We start from the raw sequence: 21,682 nt of genomic DNA on the forward strand, positions 1-21,682 counted from the left end.
ATGGGAGGTTGGGCACAGGTGGGATTATACTATTGCTTGTTCATTCCTATCTCTACTTCATGCACCTCTGTTTCTTGGCATGAGGTGTCTACAGAAGGGGGGCCCTTCTGTGCCTGGTTCCCTCTTTAATTCAGCATTCATGGGCTGCCTCCTTTCAGCTTGTAGTACTCTGTGTCATGGTTCAGGGGGCTCTGGGGTGCAGGGGAGGTCTGAGTAGTCTACTGATGGCGTGGAATCCTGTTGGATTCACTTCTGTCACCTTCTCCTGGAAGTTCTGTCTGCTTTAGATACTCATCATCTGTGTTCTTACAACATATATCAATAACATTTGCTTCCAGTGTATTATAATCATTGTTTTGCTTGTTTTTTCTCTAACTTGGTCATAAAGAAATTGAGGAGAGAATCCATTTCTTATTTGACTTTATCTCTCACATCTGTTATACTGCCTTGCAACAGTAAATGTCCAATAACAGTTGGAAACTTGAAAGAAGTATCTCTAGTTAAAACCCTGGGCATCTCTAGAGGCATTTCATGGACTTAGAGCTCTGCATAGAGGTGCCTAGCTTCCCGGTGGTGCTAGTGGTAAAGAGCCCTCCTGCCAGTGCTGGAGATGTAAGAGATGTGGGTGCGACCCTTGGGTGGGGGAGATCCGCTGGAGCAGGACATGGCAGCCCACTTCAGTATCTTTGCCTGGAGAATCCCATGAACAGAGGAGCCTAGCAGGCTACAGTCCATGGAATCACAGAGAGTCAGACTCAACTGAAGCGACTCCACACTATATAGTTTCTTGCGCCACTTAAGATAAAGAATGAACATCAGAAGATTTGAAATCTATAGTTCTATGGGAAAGCCATTCGGTCTCCCTAACTGAAGCATGTAGTGGGCTGTAGCTGGCCCTTAGACAACTTGAACTGAAATGAGCAGGGCTAGTGTGTGGACCAAAGTGTAGCCGCTCTGTGCAGTCAGGAGGGAGAATGCCATTTGAGGTAAAGTGTAGGCCTCATCAGATAACAATATGATTGGCAGGTCCTTGAAAGAGTGGCTGGATGGTGAAGTTGGGCTTGTTATAGCACAGCCTCAAGTCTTGACTTGGCCTCAAGTCATAGCCCTCAGGTTCTTTGGAGAAGAGTCTTGTTGGGTATTTGTCTGGGTGGTCATTTCTTGCAGTTATTAAACAAAAAATATTAAGCAAATGTAGGAAATAAGTGAAATAAAGATTTTTTAAATAAATGTTTATTTCAAAAAGTAAAACTGCTAACATAAAAAAGTCCAGTAAACTAATAGTTAATGAAACTTATAAGTCAGTAAATATTTTTGGTTTTGCAAGCCATGTGGTCTCCATCATCACAATTGTTCACTTTTATAAATATAGTGTGAAAGCAGCCATGGGACATACATAAATGAATGGATGGGGCTGTATTTCAACAGAACTTCAAAAACAGGTGAACTTATTTCTCTGACTCCAGATTTATATGCTCAAATTGAAAGGGCATAGCTAGTGTGGGAGGGAGGGTTAAGACAGAGGGGACATATGTATCCCTATGATTGATTCATGTTGATTATATGACAGAAATCAACACAATATTATAAAAAACAATTATCCTTCAAAAAATAATAAATAACTATCTAAAAACTTAAATCTTACACTCAGACATAAGAGGTGACCATGAAAAGAACCCTAAAGAACAAAATAACTCAATCCTTTTTAAAAAATGAGGTAACATGTGATAATGAAGTGGAGAAAGCAATGGCACCCCACTCCAGTACTCTTGCCTGGAGAATCCCATGCACGGAGGAGCCTGGTGCGCTGCAGTCCATGGGGTCTCAAATAGTCGGACACGACTGAGCGACTTCACTTTCACTTTCACTCTCATGCATTGGAGAAGGAAATGGCAACCCACTCCAGTGTTCTTGCCTGGAGAGTCCCAGGGTTGGGGGAGCCTGGAAGGCTGCCATCTCTGGAGTCGCACAGAGTCGGACACGACTGAAGTGACTTAGCAGTGATAATGAAGACAGTTGCAAATAAAGTTTGAACACATTTGTTTAACTGTGAAATATTTCTTCTTAATAGCATTTCTTGTTTTCCATACTTTTCATCTTAAACTTGGCTCCTTTTGTAAATTCTTGCAATCCTAGCTTGCATTTTGTTATTCAGAATGTTATAAGCAAGTGGAAAATTTTTGTCTCATATATAATTGGTATCTTGTCTGTCAGGAAGCATTTAACAGGAGGCTTGTAAGTTTTGATTTTATCTTTGCTGAAAATAGCTGCCTTGTAAGACAATACAAATACACAATGTTGAATAAAACACCTCTGCTCCATCAGAGCTTTGGTCCCTGTGTCTTGCTTTCTCTCCCCAGCCCTCTCTCCCCTCCACCCCCCTCTCTCTCTCTTTTTCAGGCTGATACCCTGGAGCGCAGAGGCCCTCTGGGTTCACTTTCCTGCCCTGGCTTCCTTCCCGGCCTTGAGAGGGCGCCTGAGGCCTTCATGAACAGAGCAAGCCCCTTGGAAGGGTTTTATTGGCTTTCTGCGTAAACCAAGGAATATCAGCCTCTTTCTCTTTCCTTTACTTTCTTATCAGTTGACTCTGGACCACCAGGTTCCGGTCCATTAAAGGACCTCAACATTTGTCAATGGTTATTTCTACTGTCTTCTTTTAAGATTAAAAAATGTTCTCTATACCCTAAAGTTACACAGACAACACTTACAAACTCAAAAAAAAAAAAAAAAAAACTTGAGCAAGATGAAGACACATTTAGATTCTGCTCTTTGTATTTATGATACTATTAAGCTTGTGTTCTGAGGCTGTTTCATACAGAAACAGTGTTAATTCACTGAGAATTCAGAAGGTCAGAAGTAGAGCTGGAGGGAATTATGGAAGACCGCACAGAAGAAAGACCACAGGCTAGACCTCTCAACTGGATACTGGACACTGTAAGTTTCGATGTCTTGCACAGTGTCCTCTAAAATAATAGAACCTGTCAACATTTACAGTCGAGAGAGAGCACATGTAAATCCAGAAGACGTGACCACACTGACACTGAATATCGATGAGGCAACCACCGGATGCATCAGGCCCTTCAGCCCCTTCTCCAGTTTCCCGAGTCCCCCTGCCGCCTGCCCCCTACTGCCTTCCACACACCCACTGCCCCCACCGGTGGGACCCCTGAATCTGGAGGCCGAGTCTGAGAGCCTGCTCAGCAAGCCTTCCTCCTCCTCTTGCAGAACTGACCTCTTCCTCCTGACCCCATCCTCCTGATGGGCTGCCTGTGCTCGGGGCCCATGACTGTGTCCCCAGTTTCTAGTCCCAGCAGGCACGACCTCTTTCTCCTGCCTTCAACCTCCCTCCCTCTCAGTGCCCCTTGGGGTTTGAACACTGAAAATCTCTTCCATACTTAAAAATTCCTCCCTGTATTTCCCAGATGACTTCCAGCCTTCATTACCCAGGATGGTCTTACTTATGGTGCTGCTATATGTCAGGATCATAGTGATTGTTTTTTCTTAAAGGAAAACGATACATGGATGAATTAGATTGCATTATGTGTTATAGCATCTGCTTTACCTATTTTAAACATTCCTGTTGTGCTTAATGTAGCTTTGGAAAATCATTTTCTCAGTGAAATCTAGTGGTGTTTCTGTCAGTTCAAGATGTAGAAAGGTGAGAATTGTAATTCCTCATTATGTTATGAAATGTGTAACTATTGTGAAGGTCAGCACGTTTGGTGACCATAGTCACCATCGCTTCCCTATGGGCAAAAGGACAAGAGAATCCACTTGACCCTGAGCCACATCCTGAGTCTGGAGCCAGAACTCATCCATGAGGACAGGCAAGGAGGGAATGGCTGGGACCATCCATAGAGGGACTGAGCTCTGCTGGTCTCTGCTGACACTCTCTCTCTGCTTCCAAATTTAGCAGAGATGTGCACACTCTAAGTCTGTGATTTAACAGGGATTTGAGAAGGAAATGGCAACCCACTCCAATACTGTTGCGTGGAGAACCCCAGGGACGGGGGAGCCTGGTGGGCTGCCGTTTATGGGGTCGCACAGAGTCAGACATGACTGAAGCCACTTAGCAGCAGCAGCAGCAGCAGAAAAAGTCTGTCTTCCAAGCCCCACTCCATGCTATCCCATGGTGATTTGAATCTTCTTGGAACAATGGTTCATGCCTTTCTATCCTACAAAGCGTTGTGCTGTGCTGTGCTGTGCTTAGTCATGTTCAACTCTTTGGGTGCCCATGGACCGTAGTCCGCCAGGCTTCTCTGTCCTTGAGATTTCCCAGGCAAGAATATTAGAGAGCGTTGCCATTTCCTCCTCTAGGGGATCTTCCAAACCCAGGGATCAAAACCATGACTCCTGAGTCTCCCTCACTGGCAGGCATATTCTTTACCACTGAGCCACTTGGGAAGCTCTGTTTTTAAGCATATATTTTGGTAGTATACCAACTTTGCGTTTTTGGAGAAAGGCATGTCAATCCACTGCAGTATTCTTGCCTGGAGTATCCCATGGAAAGAGAACCTGATGGGCTTGTTGCAGGAAAGGGGACCCCTTCCAGGGCCTGTAACTGGGCTCTTGTCTGACACTCGGAAAAGAATTGTCCGAGGAGACCCGTGCTGATAAAGCAAGAGATTTTATTGGGAAAGGGCACCCGGGTGGAGAGCAGTAGTAAGGGAACCCAGGAGAACAGCTCTACTGTGTGGCTCCCAGTCTTGGGTTTTATGGTGATGGGATTAGTTTCTGGGTGGTCTTTGGCCAATCATTCTAATTCAGTCATTCCTGGTGGCGCACGCATCGCTCAGACAAGATGGATGCTAGCGAAAGGGATTCTGGGAGCTGGACAGACACGCAGTGTCTCCTTTTGCCCTTTCCTGAACTCTTCCAGTTGGTGGTGGCTTATTAGTTCCGTATTCCTTATCAGGATCTCCTGTCATAAAACACCTCATGCAGATGGTTACTGTGGTGTGGTTTCAATCAGCGTGCTTCCCCTAACAGGCTTATAGTCCACGGGGTTGCAAAGAGCCAGACATGACGAAGCAACTTAGCACATAACACATAGCACAACTTTGTGTTTTAACTTATAAAATGTGTTTGTTTTTCAAAGTTCCTCTCATTTGTTTCCTACATCCACAACTTTGTAACATCCTTTCAATAAACAAAAGAAACCATAGTCCACCCAATGTCCTATTCTCCTAATTTTGAAATAACCTTCTTCCTCAAAGAGGAAAGTTGGCAGGTAGGACATTGTCCTTGTGCAGTTTGTACGAGAAGTCATAGATCACAGAGTGACTTCAAAGGACACCGATCCCACACACTGCTATATATAAGACAGATAATCGACAAGGACATAGCATACAGTACAGGAGCTCTGGGCGTCCCTATGGCTCAGATGGTAAAGAATCTGCCTGCAATGCAGGAGACCTGGGTTTGATCCCTGGGTTGGGAAGATCCCCTGGAGGAGGGCATGGCAATCCACTCTAACATTCTTGCTTGGAGAATCCCCATGGACAAAGGAGCCTGGTGGGCTGCATACAGTCCATGGGGTCACAGAGAGTCAGACACAACTGAGCGACTGAGCACAGCACAGGGAACCCCACTCAGTGGTCTGTGATAGCCTAGAGGAGAAGAGAATCTGAAAAAGGATGAATATAGTTTAAAAATAATTGAATCACTTAGTTGTACACCTAAAATAAAGCAGGATTATAAATCAAATATACTTCAATAAAAATTTTTTTTTAAAGGAAGCACAGATCACTCTCTTGAAACCACATTGGGTCATATGTGTTATATGCTAACATATAACATATCCCAGGGTGAGGGCTGGGACTGCGGATCTAGGCAGCCAAGGGTGTCTGGGTCACTCTGACTCTGGTCCTGTGTGGAGTCATCCAGGCTGTCACCCTTCTCTGGACACCCTCTGGAGCCACCCACTCAGAGCACAGGTCTTCTCCCCTGGGCCACTTTCCCACCACACTACCCCTCACTGTCCCATCAATGTGAGAGGCATGGAGCTGTCTGGCAGGACATCTCTGGAGCTGCACCTGGGTACTCTCTCTGCTGTGCAGGAATCTGGATTTAGATTCACAAGTGAGGCCATAAACTACTTGATTAATTTATGTTATATCTTTATCTTCAGGCCCATGAGGAGGGCAGGGCCCTCCACAGTCCCTGAGAGGAAGACATGGAGGGCTCATTTCCTTTCTCTGCCTCCTATCTACTCTTCCTGCTGCACTGATACTCATTTCTGGAAGACTGTAGCTATCATGGATTGTAAATCATGGGGGAGCGTTAGGATTGCCTGGGGTTCTCTTCTTCCTGTAACCCGGGCCGATTTAATGTTATGATTCAGGCTTGTTTCCCAAGGGCACTGGCAACTCCCCCGGTTAGCTGACGTCTCTCTGGGGTCGGGAACCAGGGGAGCCCGACCTCGGCGGCCTTTGATCTCTAGGCGCCCAGAGATTGGCTTCCATGGGAATCTGCTGAGAGAGAGACAAGAGTAGACCCTGCTCAGCCTGCCGGGGGCTGAGTCAGGCGCTGGGCTGGGGGCGGGGCCGAGAAGAGGGGCCGGTGCTTCCGGGCCCCGCGGATTCAGAAGTTAAAGCCCACCTGTGCTGGAGCTCTGCACTCTGAGCGTCATAACCTGCACCATGCCCATGATTCTGGGTTACTGGGACATCCGCGGGGTGAGCGGGGGTCCCCCAGGGCGGGGAAGGTGGAGGCGGGTGGGGAAATGCTGCGCCCCCCTGGGAAAATGCTGCAAAGCTGAGGCCGGTTCAAACCAGAAACTTGCACAGGACTTGCTGCTGCGGAGCCCCTGTCCCCTCAGCCCGATCATCTTCTCTGGGTGCTGGCATGTGTGTGTGTGTGGCGTGGGTGGGCTGGTGCAGGTGACGGTGCTGAGGGAGTGGGAGGTGTGGAAGTGACCTGGAAGAGTGAGAGTTTTGCAGTCAAGACTGACGTCTGCCCTCTGTCCCACCATCTCTGGCAGCTGGCCCATGCCATCCGCCTTCTCCTGGAGTACACAGACACAAACTATGAGGAGAGACAGTACTCGATGGGAGATGGTAATGAAATCCTTTTTCTGTTGTAACTTCTGCTCAACTCATGCTGATTTGTTGCCAAGCAACCCATGTTCTGGCCTTGTTGCTGTCAAACCCTTTGAGGGTGCAGCTGTCCTCCAAAGCAGGCCATGAGAGCCCCTGTGGCAGCCTTGGGCTCCATTTAGTGCTTGCATTAGCTCTCCGTAAGCCTCAACTCAGGAAGGTTCCAAATCATTCTATGTGTGCTTTCCCCCAAAGCTCCATGTGAGATTAGAATGCACTTCAGAATCCATATCCACCAGTTCAGGGGGTCTTGCCCCTGACTCCTTGGTAGGTCCCCCGGGAAGGAGGGTTGGATCTGTGGGAGATTGTTTCAGTGCATCTTCTTTTTCTCAGCTCCTGACTATGACAGAAGCCAGTGGCTGAATGAAAAATTCAAGCTGGGCCTGGACTTCCCCAATGTAGGTGCAGGGGCTGGGGTGCTGGGAGCTGGTCTCCATCCATCTCCTTTCCTGGCTTAGAGGTTTCAGGAAGAGGTGCCTTCTGCTCTTGTCTCTCAGCTTCCTGGTTCTCTCCTCTGCCCTTCAGTGATACTCTGTCCCAGCTCATCCCTCCATTTTGCAGCATATTATTTAGTGCCCACCATAGTATTTAGGCTCTGTGAGTGCCAAGTTTCATCTCTGCCCTTGGTCAATGGAAGGGGGTACAGGGGAGTCTGGTGGCGCAAATAACCAGACTCTGTTATTCTTCCAGCTGCCGTACTTAATCGATGGGACTCACAAGCTCACCCAGAGCAACGCCATCCTTCGGTACATCGCTCGCAAGCACAACATGTGTGAGTGGGTCTGGGGTTGGGGGGAGGGGTGCAGGTTGTCATGCCCAGGGCTGGGCTGGAGGAGATACTGAGGTTGAGTCTCTGTTTTGTGGCCACAGGTGGGGAGACAGAGGAGGAGATGATTCGTGTGGACATTTTGGAGAACCAGGTTATGGATGTCCGCTTTGCTATGATCAGGATCTGCTATAGCCCTGACTTTGTGAGTCCTCTCACTTGGGGGAACGGTGTGTGAGATGCTTGTCACAATCTCATTGACTGGTCTTTTAGATTTTTACTTCCTTAGTAACCAAGACATTTTCTTGGAAACTCTGATTCAGTTCCCACTAATCTTAAGGAGAGTCCAGCTTCTCCTGGATGGAAATTCACTTCCTAGACAGGATATTTTCCTCCTTACCCCAGCACCTCTTCTCATAAGACGGAAACACATGTGTCCAGTGGGCAGCCCAGGGTTAGACTTTATTCCTCTCCCTCCTTCCTTTCAGTTTCCAGTCCTCTCCAACTGTCCAGAAACTGCCCAGGTGTCCACACCATTCTAGTCTCCTACACTGGAACATAGGACTTCTTTCCTAGTCATTTTAGTGTTGATCAGCCTGAGGTCTGAGGCCCAAGCTCCACCAGGTCTCACAGGACTGCTGGTCTGACCCAGCGCAAGTGTCTGGAGCTGAGTGGTGACAGGTCCAGGAACAGTGTGTTTTGCCCTTTGCCTTCCCATTGCTTCTCACAGATGGGAGATGGTTCCCATAGGAGTCTAGTGAACACAGGTGGGTTGAATTGCCCCTGGGCCCTGACTCATGTACAGTCAAGGGACATGAGTGCTCCTCTGACAGCTGGGATCAGACACAGCCCTGGAGGACTGCTCTCTGCCGGGGGGGTGGGGGTGGGGGTCAGTGTGTGAGAGTGGTGACAGCTGTTTTGTGTCTCAGGAGGAACTGAAGCCCGGTTTCTTGAAGGAGATCCCTGAAAAGATCAAGCTGTTCTCAGAGTTTCTGGGGAAGAGGCCTTGGTTTGCAGGGGACAAGGTAAGTTGGCCGGCTTTGGGGGCGGGGATAGCTGTCAGTTTTCCCAGGTTCAGAGTTCGGTGTGCATTCATGCTTTGTCCTCCTGCAGCTCACCTATGTGGATTTCCTGGTTTACGACGTCCTTGACATGCACCGCAAATTTGAGCCCAAGTGCCTGGACGCATTCCCAAACCTGAGAGACTTCATTTCTCGTTTTGAGGTGATTCCCGTGAACCCCTTGTATTTACATCTTTCTTCTCTTTCTTATTTTCCCTGATTTCGTAGTTGGAACTACAATGAAGAATAGCATTTATGGAGAATCTTGTTTACCAGAATCTCTTCTCAGTTACTGATGTGTATTGTGTCACATTTAATCTTTATAACATTCCTACATGTGGAACAATTATCCTCTCCATTTTACCGATAAGGAATTAAGCTGAAAGGATAAGTAATTTCTGAAGGTCACACAACCAGTCCAGGCTGTGCTGGGATCCCCGTCAGACCGTCTGGCTTCTACGGGCAGCAGTCGGTGCCTCTCCGTTTCCTGTGCTGAAATGAAAAGCTCAGGTCCTTTTATTGTCTGGGTTCACAGCTCTGGAAAATGTGTAGGAAGCAGAATATTCAGGAGATGGTATGCAGCTGGCATTAGTAGAATGGAACACAGTAGGATTGATATCAAGTACTGAAAACAGAGACGATATATTCTCCTGATCTCCAAAGGGCTCTGCAGCAATTGAGCCTCCACCTGTTGTTCTGAGATTGTCAGATCTGTAGTTGGTGCTGGGATTTGGGTACATACAGAGGAGTCCTGTGCAAGGATTTCATCTTGACACCTCTTATGGTGGGCAGTTCCTTTACTCCTCATCTCCAGTCCCTTTTTCCTTCCTGTTATCCCAGTTTCCATCCCAGAGATGCAGTAATACATCACTTTAAGTCAACTCACTGATCTGATCCTCTCCCCTGTAGGAGACACTGTGTCAGGCACAAGTGGGATACAGAAGTCATGCAGTCCTGGTGCCCAGCCTCTTGGGCTCAGTGCAGCTGGGGAACTATAGGAACCCTGAGCAGTGTGGTGTGGGTGGAGCCACCTTGGTTCCGGAGGAGCACAGCCTGACCTCACCTCCCAGCTCATCACTGATCCAACTGGACAACAGCAGAATTTGCTTTGTGACAGATGTGGGAATTTGAAGCTCTCTTCCAATAGGTTTTTTGGCCTACAATTTGTTTTGTATTCCTCCTCCCCAAACTGAAATTTGCTTTCTCAGCTAGTTCTCATCAGCTCTGGTTTTGGTCCAAGGCTTGTTGCCTTGAGAATTTTGCAAGAGCTTGGGGTGACTGTCCAGCAGGGAGGATGGGGACAGATGTGGCCTGCAGTGTGGCCTGTTGGGCCCTGGGCTGTGGGGCACAGGCAGTCCTAGATCTTGGAGTCCTGGGCACTCTTGGGCACTGTCTGTCTTGGCAGAGTGGTGCACAGGTACACCTGAGTGTCTCACTGTCTGGTTGGCTGTCGCAGGACTGAGGATGATGTAGGCTGAGGCCAAGTGAGAGTGGACTCGGGTCCCATGCCAGGCAGTTGGCCTGTGTTTTTTAAGTGGAATAATTAGAGTCTGGCCTGAGCCAGTCTTGCTGCTCCACACCCTCCTATCAGGTTTCATCCATGTTTTGCTGAGTAATTGGGTGAAATGTGATCTCTTCTTTATGTTGCCTGGCCTCTTTCTGAGCCCTTTAGTTTTGCTAGGCGTTCATCCCTCTGTGGGCAAACCCTGTGAAGTAGGAGCCTTTTGTGAGGCAGAGATTATTTTTTGCCGGATGAGAGGAACAAATACTCCTATGATGAGATGTCAGTGGAGAAACATTTGACACCACTTAAGAGGAGTGAGTTTTGACTTTATTTGGAGACCTTCAATTTTGTTTGGAACCCAGGAGACTGCTTCTGATAGAGCTCTGAAGATGTAGGGTAGGAGACAGTAGGTCTATGAATTTTTGGCTGAGATATACATATAGTCAAGTATGCATCTTGGTAAAAGATTAATGCTAATTATTGAAAAACAAACATCTCAAGTTAATGATCTTAGTGCTTTTCTCTGTGTAGGAAGATGGGTAAATCTGGAGTCACGAAAATTCTCTTCTTGAGATGCACCCTAACTCTCTGGGGGCCCCATGTCTGAAACACAGCATGTTTCATCCTGGTTTTCTTCATCCTGAAATCTCCTCAGGGTGGACTGTCTGTGGTTGATGCGGTAGATTGAAGCTTACGCCTTTCTGTAACGAGTTAGGGGGGACTGTCTTCAGGCTTTTGCTGGTCATGGAAGCGATGTAAGATTTGCATTCATTCTTTTATTTTGATAATTTTTAAAAGTTGTTTATGTAGTTTTGGCTGGGCTGGGTCTGCGTTGCTGGGCCTGGGCTTTCTTTAGTTGCAGGGAGCTCCGTCTGCTTTCTAGCTGCGATGCTCAAGGTTCTAACGCAGTGGCCTTTCTTGTTGCAGAGCCGCGGACTCTCGGCACTTGAGGTTCAGTAGCTGTAGCTCTCAGGCTCTGGAGCACAGGCTCAGTCAGTTGCCCTGGGGCATGTGAAATCTTCCCAGACCAGGGATTGTACCCATGTCCCCTGTTTTGGCAGGCAGATTCTCAACCACTGGGCCACCAGGGAAGTCCTTCATTCTTGACAAATCCTTTAAAAGGCTGTAAATTAGATTTTGGGTGAAGGAGCCTTTCCAATTATTTGAATTTAAAAACACCTCTTTTCGGTTATTTTTTCCCTTTGGTGTTAGAGTCTATCTTGTTAGGTTAATCAGGCTTAGTCTCAGGTCATTTTGCTATATTTACATATCTGACATGAAGAGGTTTTTTAAAATATATAATGTTTTTGGCTACATTGGGTGTTGGTTGTGTCATGTGGGATCTTCCGTTGTGGCATCAGGCTTCTTCTGCTTGTGGTGTGTGGGCTCTGGAGCACATGGGCTCAGTAGTTGTGGTGTGCGGGCTTAGTTGCCCCAGGACATATGGGATGTTAGTTCCTTGACCAGGGATTGAACTGCCTTCACTGCACTGGAAGGCAGATTCCTAAGAACAGGACCGCCAGGAAAGTCCCCTGATACGTGGAGATTTGCAAGACAGACACAGTTGCTTTCAATTCCCTGAAGAACTGGGCTGCTACCTAAATGATATCAAAAGATGGATTTGACCAACTACATTTTTTTTAAATTTTGCTTTCTTATATGAGTAGGTAAATTTCCAACTAAATTGGAAATCAAAAGATTTCTATATTCTAGAATTTTAGCGATCAGTGTATCATGTCTTCAAATGTTTGCAGAAGGCCCTCTTTCTGAGTGCACAAGTCAAACTGAGTCCTGTTTACCCTAGGTCAAAAACAAAACCAACCAACCAAACAAAACTCCCAAACCAAACTCCTGTATTGCTTTTATTCGGCCCTGTTTATTAGATTGCAATGTTAACCTTATGGTGTGTGGGCTCAGGTAAGCCTGTTGGTTTCCTCTGTTATCTTTAATTAACATTGCCTGAGAGGCAGATGATATGCCCTGTCTTAGGCCAGGCAGGGGCGCATTCCCCAGCGAGACATGTTTGTATATCCCCACAGTATAATCAGGTAAAAGAGATATACCCATCTTACATAAAGCCTGTTCAAATATACCACTTTTTAGCATGTTACTGAGTCCACGTTTAGTCTGCTTGCTGCACAGCGGGCCAATCGCTGAGAGATGATGTGCAGACTGAGAAGCTGGCAGACTAATGTCTCAAAATAACCGTCTTATCAGGGTCTGATGCCAGGCTCTTTTATAGAGCAGAGAAGGGGGAGGTGAGGAAGTAAAGTAAAAAGGTCATTAATCTTGCAAACATCTCCTGGAATTGCCAGCCTTGGGGAGGGCGGGCGGATATGTTAATTTTTTCCTTCCTGTAGCCATCCACTTGTGAACAGGGTCCTGAACAAGGGCACTCTGGCTTAACATTCAGGCATAGGGGCAGGGTTCCCCAAGGCAGGCCGTTATGTATGGAGGGTATCCTCGTAGTGAACAAACGCAATGGGAAGCAAAGTTTAAAGTAAAAGAAACAGATCAGGCCTTCTCTGTGGGTAGAGTGGATAAGAATCTGCCTGCCAATGCAGGGGACATGGGTTCACTCCTTGTTCTGGGAAGATTCCACATGATGCAGAGCAACTAAGCCTGCACCACAACTAATGAGCCTGGCTCTCGGGCCTGAGAGCCGCAGCTACTAGTCTATGTGCTGCAGCTGCCTCCTGAAGCCCTGCACCTAGAGTCTGTGCACCAACACAGGAGGAGCTACGGCAGTGAGAAGCCTGTGCGTCATAATGAAGAGCAGCCCTCACTGGCTGGAACTAGAGAAAGCCCAGCTCATAGTGAAGACCCAGGGCAGCCAAAAGAAAAAAGATACAAATCTTAAAAAAAAAAGAAACATCCAACATGGAGGCAGATTTTGTTCTTCCCCTTAACAAATAAACTTTCATCTCAATTCTATCAACTATGAATATTTACCTTTAAGCATCCTTGTAAGGATGCTGTTAACAAGTCTTGGTCTATGAGGAGTCCCAGAAACCTTCCTTTGTATTCCCTGGCCATTTTACCCAGTTCTGTCCCCAGTGAGGGGTTGAGCCAAGAGACCCAGGCTTTTTTTTGTCAATCTTTATTGGATTGTTTGGCATATTGCCCTGAGCAATTGCTGGTGAATTTTTCTACTTTCTTACCTTTAAATTTTTCCTACGCTAGGGTAAATAGAGTGGATTTGTTTGGGTCAATATAATAGAGGAAAAAAACAGAATGGGAAAGACTAGAGATCTCTTCAAGAAAATTAGAGATACCAAGGGAACATCTCATGCAAAGATGGGCTCGATAAAGGACAGAAATGGTATGGACCTAACAGAAGCAGAAGATATTAAGAAGAGGTGGCAAGAAACACAGAAGAACTATACAAAAAAAATCTTTACAACTTGGATAATCATGATGGTGTGATCACTCATCAAGAGCCAGACATCCTGGAATGTGAAATCAAGTGGGACTTAGAAAGCATCACTATGAACAAAGCTAGTGAATGTGATGGAATTCCAGTTGAGCTGTTTCAAATCCTGAAAGGTGATGCTGTGAAAGTGCTGCACTCAATATGCCAGCAAATTTGGAAAACTCAGCAGTGGCCACAGGACTGGAAAAAGTCAGTTTTCATTCCAATCCCTAAGAAAGGCAATGCCAAAGAATGCTCAAACTACCCCACTATTGCACTCATCTTTCATGCTAGTAAAGTAATGCTCGAAATTCTCCAAGCCTGGCTTCAGCAATACGTGAACTGTGAACTTCCTGATGTTCAAGCTGGTTTTAGAAAAGGCAGAGGAACCAGAGATCAAAATGCCAGCATCCACTGGATCATGGAAAAAGCAAGAGAGTTCCAGAAAAACATCTATTTCTGCTTTATTGACTATGCCAAAGCCTTTGACTGTGTGGATCACAATAAAATGTGGAAAATTCTGAGAGAGATGGGAATACCAGACCACCTGACCTGCCTCTTGAAAAATCTGTATGCAGGTCAGGAAGCAACAGTTAGAACTGGACATGGAACAACAGACTGGTTCCAAATAGGAAAAGGAGTGCCTCAAGGCTGTATATTGTCACCCTGCTTATTTAACTTCTATGCAGAGTACATCATGAGAAACGCCGGACTGGAAGTAACACAAGCTGGAATTAAGATTGCCGGGAGAATTATCAATCACCTCAGATATGCAGATGACACCACCATTATGGCAGAAAATGACGAGGAACTAAAAAGCCTCTTGATGAAACTGAAAGAGGAGAGTGAAACAGTTGGCTTAAAGCTCAACATTCAGAAAACGAAGATCATGGCATCTGGTCCCATCACTTCATGGCAAATAGATGAGGAAACAGTGGAAACATTGGCTCACTTTATTTTGGGGGGCTCCAAAATCACTGCAGATGGTGAATGCAACCATGAAATTAAAAGACGCTTACTCCTTGGAAGGAAAGCTATGACCAACCTAGATAGCATATTCAAAAGCAGAGATATTACTTTGCCGACTAAGGTCCGTCTAGTCAAGGCTATGGTTTTCTCAGTAGTCATGTATGGATGTGAGAGTTGGACTGTGAAGAAAGCTGAGCACCAAAGAATTGATGCTTCTGAACTGTGGTGTAGGAGAAGACTCTTGAGAGTCCCTTGGACTGCAAGGAGATCCATTCTGATGGAGATCAGCCCTGGGATTTCTTTGGAAGGAATGATGCTAAAGCTGAAGCTCCAGTACATTGGTCACCTCATGTGAAAAGTTGACTCATTGGAAAAGACTCTGATGCTGGGAGTGATTGGGGGGAGGAGGAGAAGGGGACGACAGAGGATGAGATGGCTGGATGGCATCACGGACTCGATGGACGTGAGTTTGAGTGAACTCTAGGCGTTGGTGATGGACAGGGAGGCCTGGCATGCTGTGATTAATGGGGTCGCAAAGAGTCGGACACGACTGAGTGACTGAACTGAAGATTCATTGAGGGGAAGCTGAGACCATAAATATAACTCCAGGAACAATTTTTGTTGGTTGGTTGATTGGGTTGAAACTAAGGAAGTTCTTAAGGTTAGCCACCATTATATATCTTTGTATCCACAGTTTAGTTTGATTTTTCCATAGGGACCATCTAAACAACTGTTTTCAATGAGAGATCTCTAAAAATTTACCAATTTAGCAGGTTTCCCAGTTTAAAGGATCCATTGTTAGAATTCTTAGTCATGATTCAAACCAATAAGAGGCAAGAAGAATCCCCACAAGAGAGTGCGAAGGATGCATCCTTCTCAAGAGCCAGGAAGCTTACTCACAAATATCGTCTAAGAGAGTAAAGGCCTTTGTTGTACAGGGAGACCCAAGGAGCGTTGAAACAACAAAGACCCTTTATGAACTGGGCCCCCTAATGACACATTTACCTAATGCTAGTGTAGCTGGACAAAAAGACTCTTGGAATCACAGTCTATGCAACTTGCTGCCAACCACACACCATATGTGTACCTTCACGATTAGAGAGACTAAGCTTTCAAAGTGCACTGGAAGATGCCTAAGAAGATGAGGTAGAACTTTTATGTCTCAAGGCTACAGGGAGATGATGCAAGTTCTTCCTAGAAGGACTTTTGTTTCCTTAAGGTCAGCATTTGGAAACAAACCTTTTTTTGGCCAAAGTAATCACAATTTTACCAGGCCTTCTAAATCATTCCGTCTTTTTGATCTTAAAACCCATTCCTCTAGCTGTGTACACACAAAAAACCCTAATTTTGAGTGTCAAAGAACCCTTTTTAGACCATTTTTAGAATAACATCTGCTTTGGTATAGTTTCCCCAATTAAGTAAGTATCTGCAAGTATAAACTCCATATGTAATGTCCCTGAACCTGCCTATAGTGGCAGTCTTAGGTTGGCAATCTGTCACCCCTCTTTCTTTTGTTTATAAAGCTTTATTTCCCATTTCACAGTATGTTTGTCAGGATAAATTTCTTTGGATAAGTGTGTGTGGTGGGCCGTTCAGCTATTTGTGAGCTTAACTCTCCTCGTTGTCACCCTGTAGTCATTTCAGGTCTTTAATATGTCTCAGACAGTCTGAAAACATTGTGGGCATTGGGAACATAGGTTGGCCAAACCTTTTGTGTGTGTCCCTGGATGAGCAAGTTTCTTTAGAAAGTGGGATTCCCTATGCGATTGCTGTGTGGTATGAGGACTTGCCTCCACCACTCCTGCAAGTTTCTCAATAGCCTGAAATAGCCTTGCTTGGCCAGGAGGAGCCCTGTCCCTTATCTATGGAGCTAAGAGATCTCGTGTGGTATCTACACTATATTGCAGCCAACTCTGGTAAATTAGTCCAAGGAAGGACACCAACCAGTCCCTGACCTCTGCACCCAACCTGAACCTGCCCAGTGTCTCAGCTGGGTACTTTCTCAGTATCTCTAAAATGAGATGACAGGAAGCTTTTTCATGTACCAGTAAAGAAAACTCAGGATTGTCAACCAAGATGGTAAATGGGAGATCATGAGAGATTCACCTAAATTCATATGATCACGTACAGAGGTGGACCGGCACAATGGGCCTTACAGGTGCCAAGGCTCCAGCTCCTTGTAAGGTTCCAGTCCCAGTAAGAAGTCTCATTTGAACTCCTTTGTGGTCACTATAACTGTCCACTGGAAACAAAGCCCACACAATGTAAGAGCAGTGAGTTTCCCTTTTAATTGGAGACCTGTATGCTAGGAGACACCCTCTCAGATATCTCAGATCTCTGGGAAACTGCGTTCAGGTGGTGGAGGAGGAGGTCTGGAAAATTGGAGTAATCAATTATACATCTTGGTAAAGAGTACTGCAAATCACCAAAAGCTAGGGATCGCAAGTTACTGATTTTAGTGCTTTACTCTGCATGGAAAACTATACAGACCTAGGTTGATTATAGAGTGCTTCTTTAGATGCATCTTAACTGTCTAAGGACTGTGTATCCAAACCAGAGAATGTTTCATCTGTTGTTTTCCCATCCTGACTTCCCCTATGGGCACACTGTTGGTGGGCAACCGCCAGGACTGGTCACTTAACTGTTTGTATAAGCGGATGATGAGTGAGTCTCCTTGTCTTTTTTCCAGCTATGAGGAAGGGGGTGCAGCAGAGAGACCTGAGAATTGAGAGGGAGAGCAAGCAGGCTGCATTCTAGCCATATTACTTCTGTGCAGTGTGAACATGAGGGAGGTGCTTATCTTCTGTGTGCCTCAGTTTCCCATCTGATAAATGGTCTCAGTAGAACCCATCTTGCAGGGGAGTCATTTAGGGATTCTGAGCCTATGTCATCATCTCCAGCAACAAGCACTGGGTGGAGTCTCCAGATGTCCTGTTTTATCAAGATATCACTTGAATTACAGATACTTGGCAGAGCTAACGTTCCAGAGCTGGGGACACCAGGAGGATGGTATTTTGTCCCAATATTTGACTCCACATGGAAGGGCTATATCTAGGTTGCAAACTTAGGGAGACCTGCATGAACCGTAGTGGGGCCGCAGACCTGAAGCCTGACCTTTTTCCCACCCTCAGGGCCTGAAGAAGATCTCTGCCTACATGAAGTCCAGCCGCTTCCTCCCAGGCCCTCAGTTCCTGAAGCTTGCCGTGTGGGGCAACAAGTAGTGCCCGCAACCAGGAGATGGGCATGAGGAGCCAGTGCCTTGGAGACCAAGTGGACCTTCCTGCCCGCGGAACCATCTGTCTTTTTCTTTCTCCTTCTGTTCACTCTAGATGGCTTCTTGGCCCCCTTATCGCCCTCCCATCCCCCCTTTCCATCCATCCTTTAATTCAGTTTCCCACTTTTTTTTCATTTTTTTTTTTTAAGCAAAGGTCCTTCCCCACCCCACATTATCCCTCCTGCACTAAAGCCATGTAGACTAACCTTCCCTTCCATGGTTGCTTCTGCATTGAGGAGCCCAGTCAGGTCCCTGGCCCATGGAGCTGTGTTCTGAGCTCCCAGCATTGCCCTGAAGACCAGCACTGGCCTGGTGTGAAGTCCGTGCTTCCCAGTGTGGTTCCTGCCCAGCCAGTCTGATCCCCAGTAAAGGCTTATCACACCTGCTGTGTCCTGTCTTATTCCCTTCTGGCTTCCTGGAGTCATGACCAACTATGTTGGGTGCGTGGTGGTGTCCATTTTCCCTTCAGTTGTTCTCTGCAGGGCTGCATGGATGGGCGTGTGTGCGCGTGTGTGTGTGTGTGTATGTGCGTATGTGTGTGTGTATATGTGGTGGGAGGTTGGGCACAGGTGGGATTATACTATTGCTTGTTCATTTCTATCTCCACTTCATGCACCTCTGTTTCTAGCATGAGGTGTCTACAGCAGGGGGGCCCTTCTGTGCCTGGTTCCCTCTTTAATTCAGCGTTCATGGGCTGCCTCCTTTCAGCTTGTAGTACTCTGTGTCATGGTTCAGGGGGCTCTGGAGTGCAGGGGAGGTCTGAGTAGTCTACTGATGGCGTGGGATCCTGTTGGATTCACTTCTGTCACCTTCTGGAAGTTTTCTCTGCTTTCAGTACTCTTCATCTGTGTTCTTACAACATATATCAATAACATTTGCTTCCAGTGTATTATAATCATTGTTTTGCTTGTTTTTTCTCTAACTTGGTCATAAAGAAATTGAGGAGAGAATCCATTTCTTATTTGACTTTATATCTCACATCTGTTATACTGCCTTGCAACAGTAAATGTCCAATAACAGTTGGAAACGTGAAAGAAGTATCTCTAGTTAACTCCCGGGCAACTCTACAGGCATTTTATGGACTTAGAGCTCTGCATAGAGGTGCCTAGCTTCCCGGTGGTGCTAGTGGTAACGAGCCCGCCTGCCAGTGCCGGAGATGTAAGAGATGTGGGTGCGGCCCTTGGGTGGGGGAGATCCGCTGGAGCAGGACATGGCAGCCCACTTCAGTGTCTTTGCCTGGAGAATCCCATGAACAGAGGAGCCTAGCAGGCTACAGTCCATGGAATCGCAGAGAGTCAGACTCAACTGAAGCGACTCAGCACTATATAGTTCCTTGAGCCACTTAAGATAAAGAATGAACATCAGAAGATTTGAAATCTGTAGGTCTAGGGGAAATCCATTTGGTCTCCCTAACTGAAGCATGTAGTGGGCTGTAGCTGGCTCTTGGATAACTTAGCCTGAAATGAGCAGGGCTAGTGTGTGGACCAAAGTGTAGCCGCTCTGTGCAGTCAGGAGGGAGAATGCCATTTGAGGTAGAGTGTAGGCCTCACCAGATAACAAGATGATTGGCAGGTCCTTCAAAGGGTGGATGGCTGGTGGAGTTGGGCTTGTAATAGCACATCCTCAAGTCTTGACTTGGCCTCAAGTCATCGCCCTCAGGTGCTTTGGAGAAGAGTCTTGTTGGGTATTTGTCTGGGTGGTCATTTCTTACAGTTATTAAACAAAAAATATTAAGCAAGTGTAGGAATAATGTGAAGTAAATGATTTTTAAATAAATAAATGTTTATTTCAAAAAGTAAAACTGCTAACATAAAAAAGTCCAGTAAACTAATAGTTAATGAAACTTATAAGTCAGTAAATATTTTTGGTTTTGCAAGCCATGTGGTCTCCGTCATCACAATTGTTCACCTTTATAAATATAGTGTGAAAGCAGCCATGGGACATAAATGAATGGATGGGGCTGTATTTCACCAGAACTTCAAAAACAGGTGAACTTATTTCTCTGACTCCAGATTTATATGCTCAAATTGAGAGGGTTAGCTAGTGTGGGAGGGAGGGTTAAGACAGAGGGGACATATGTATACCTATGGCTGATTCATGTTGATTATATGACAAATCAACACAATATTATAAAGCAATTATCCTGCAAATAAATAATAAATATCTAAAAACTTAAATCTTAGATTCAGACGTAAGAGGTGACCATGAAAAAAACCCTAAAGAACAAAATAACTCAATCCTTTTTAAAAAATGAGGCAACATGTGATAATGAAGTGGAGAGGCAATGGCCCCCCCACTCCAGTACTCTTGCCTGGAGAATCCCATGGACGGAGGAACCTGGTGCGCTGCAGTCCATGGGGTCTCAAATAGTCGGACACGACTGAGCGACTTCACTTTCACTCTCATGCATTGGAGAAGGAAATGGCAACCCACTCCAGTGTTCTTGCCTGGAGAGTCCCAGGGTTGGGGGAGCCTGGTGGGCTGCCGTTTCTGGAGTCGCACAGAGTCGACACGACTGAAGTGACTTAGCAGTGATAATGAAGACAGTTGCAAATAAAGTTTGAACACATTTGTTTAACTGTGAAATATTTCTTCTTAATAGCATTTCTTGTTCTCCATACTTTTCATCTTAAACTTGGCTCCTTTTGTAAATTCTTGCGATCCTAGTTTGCATTTTGTTATTCAAAATGTTATAAGCAAGTGGAAAATTTTTGTCTCATGTATAATTGGTCAGTATCTTGTCTGTCAGGAAGCATTTAACAGGAGGCTTCCTGTGTGCTGTTTTGGGTCTGTCATGAATCCTCTGTCCCTTATTAATTCCTGAATATTCAGGAATTAAGTGGAGCAGGAATCTACTCCTGGGGGCTGAAGTGTGCATGCATTTCCATGCAGTGATAAGCAACTATTTACGACCCTCTTCCTTTTTATGAACTATAGGGTTAAAGTGATTATTTACAACCCTCTCTCTTTCATATGGATGACCTCATGTTTCCTTGATAACTTGTAAGTTTTGATTTTATCTCTGCTGAAAATAGCTGCCTTGTAACACAGTATAAATATTCACACAATGTTGAGTAAAACACCTCTGCTCCATCAGAGCTTCTGTCCCTGTGTCTTGCTTTCTCTCCCCACTCCTCTCTCTCTCCCTCTCTCTCTGTCTTTTTCAGGCTGATACCCTGGAGTGCAGAGGCCCTCTGGGTTCACTTTCCTGCCCTGGCTTCCTCCCCCGCCTCGAGAGGGCGCCTGAGGCCTTCATGAACAGAGCAAGCTCTGTGGAAGGGTTTTATTGGCTCTCTGCATAAACCAAGGAATATCAGCCTCTTTCTCTTTCCTTTACTTTCTTATCGCTTGACTCTGGACCACCAGGTTCCGGTCCATTAAAGGACCTCAACATTTGTCAATGGTTATTTCTACTGTCTTCTTTTAAGATTAAAAAATGTTCTCTATAACCTAAAGTTACACAGACAACACTTACAAACTCAAAAAAAAAAAAAAAAAAAACGAGCAAGATGAAGACACATTTAGATTCTGCTCTTTGTATTCATGATACTATTAAGCTTGTGTTCTGAGGCTGTTTCATACAGAAACAGTGTTAATTC

At 45.8% G+C, this 21,682-nt stretch overlaps 1 protein-coding gene across 1 annotated transcript; it reads left to right on the plus strand.

The window, feature by feature from the left end:
• LOC106503993 (glutathione S-transferase Mu 1) lies at positions 5,545-18,469 on the plus strand. Its single transcript, XM_018045878.1, has 8 exons — positions 5,545-6,677; positions 6,983-7,058; positions 7,431-7,495; positions 7,788-7,869; positions 7,968-8,068; positions 8,793-8,888; positions 8,977-9,087; positions 17,941-18,469. Exons 1-8 carry the CDS (start codon positions 6,642-6,644, stop codon positions 18,028-18,030), a joined length of 657 nt encoding a protein of 218 aa, XP_017901367.1. The 5' UTR covers positions 5,545-6,641; the 3' UTR covers positions 18,031-18,469.

This window comes from Capra hircus, chromosome 3 (genome assembly GCF_001704415.2).
Source record: "Capra hircus breed San Clemente chromosome 3, ASM170441v1, whole genome shotgun sequence".
Taxonomy (NCBI): Eukaryota; Metazoa; Chordata; class Mammalia; order Artiodactyla; family Bovidae; genus Capra; species Capra hircus.

Coding starts and splice junctions, on each gene's coding strand:
- LOC106503993 (XM_018045878.1), top strand. CDS start 6,642: ATGCCCATGATTCTGGGTTACTGGGACATCCGCGGG. Junction 8,889..8,976: donor CTTGGTTTGCAGGGGACAAG/GTAAGTTGGCCG, acceptor GTCCTCCTGCAG/CTCACCTATGTGGATTTCCT. Junction 9,088..17,940: donor ACTTCATTTCTCGTTTTGAG/GTGATTCCCGTG, acceptor TCCCACCCTCAG/GGCCTGAAGAAGATCTCTGC.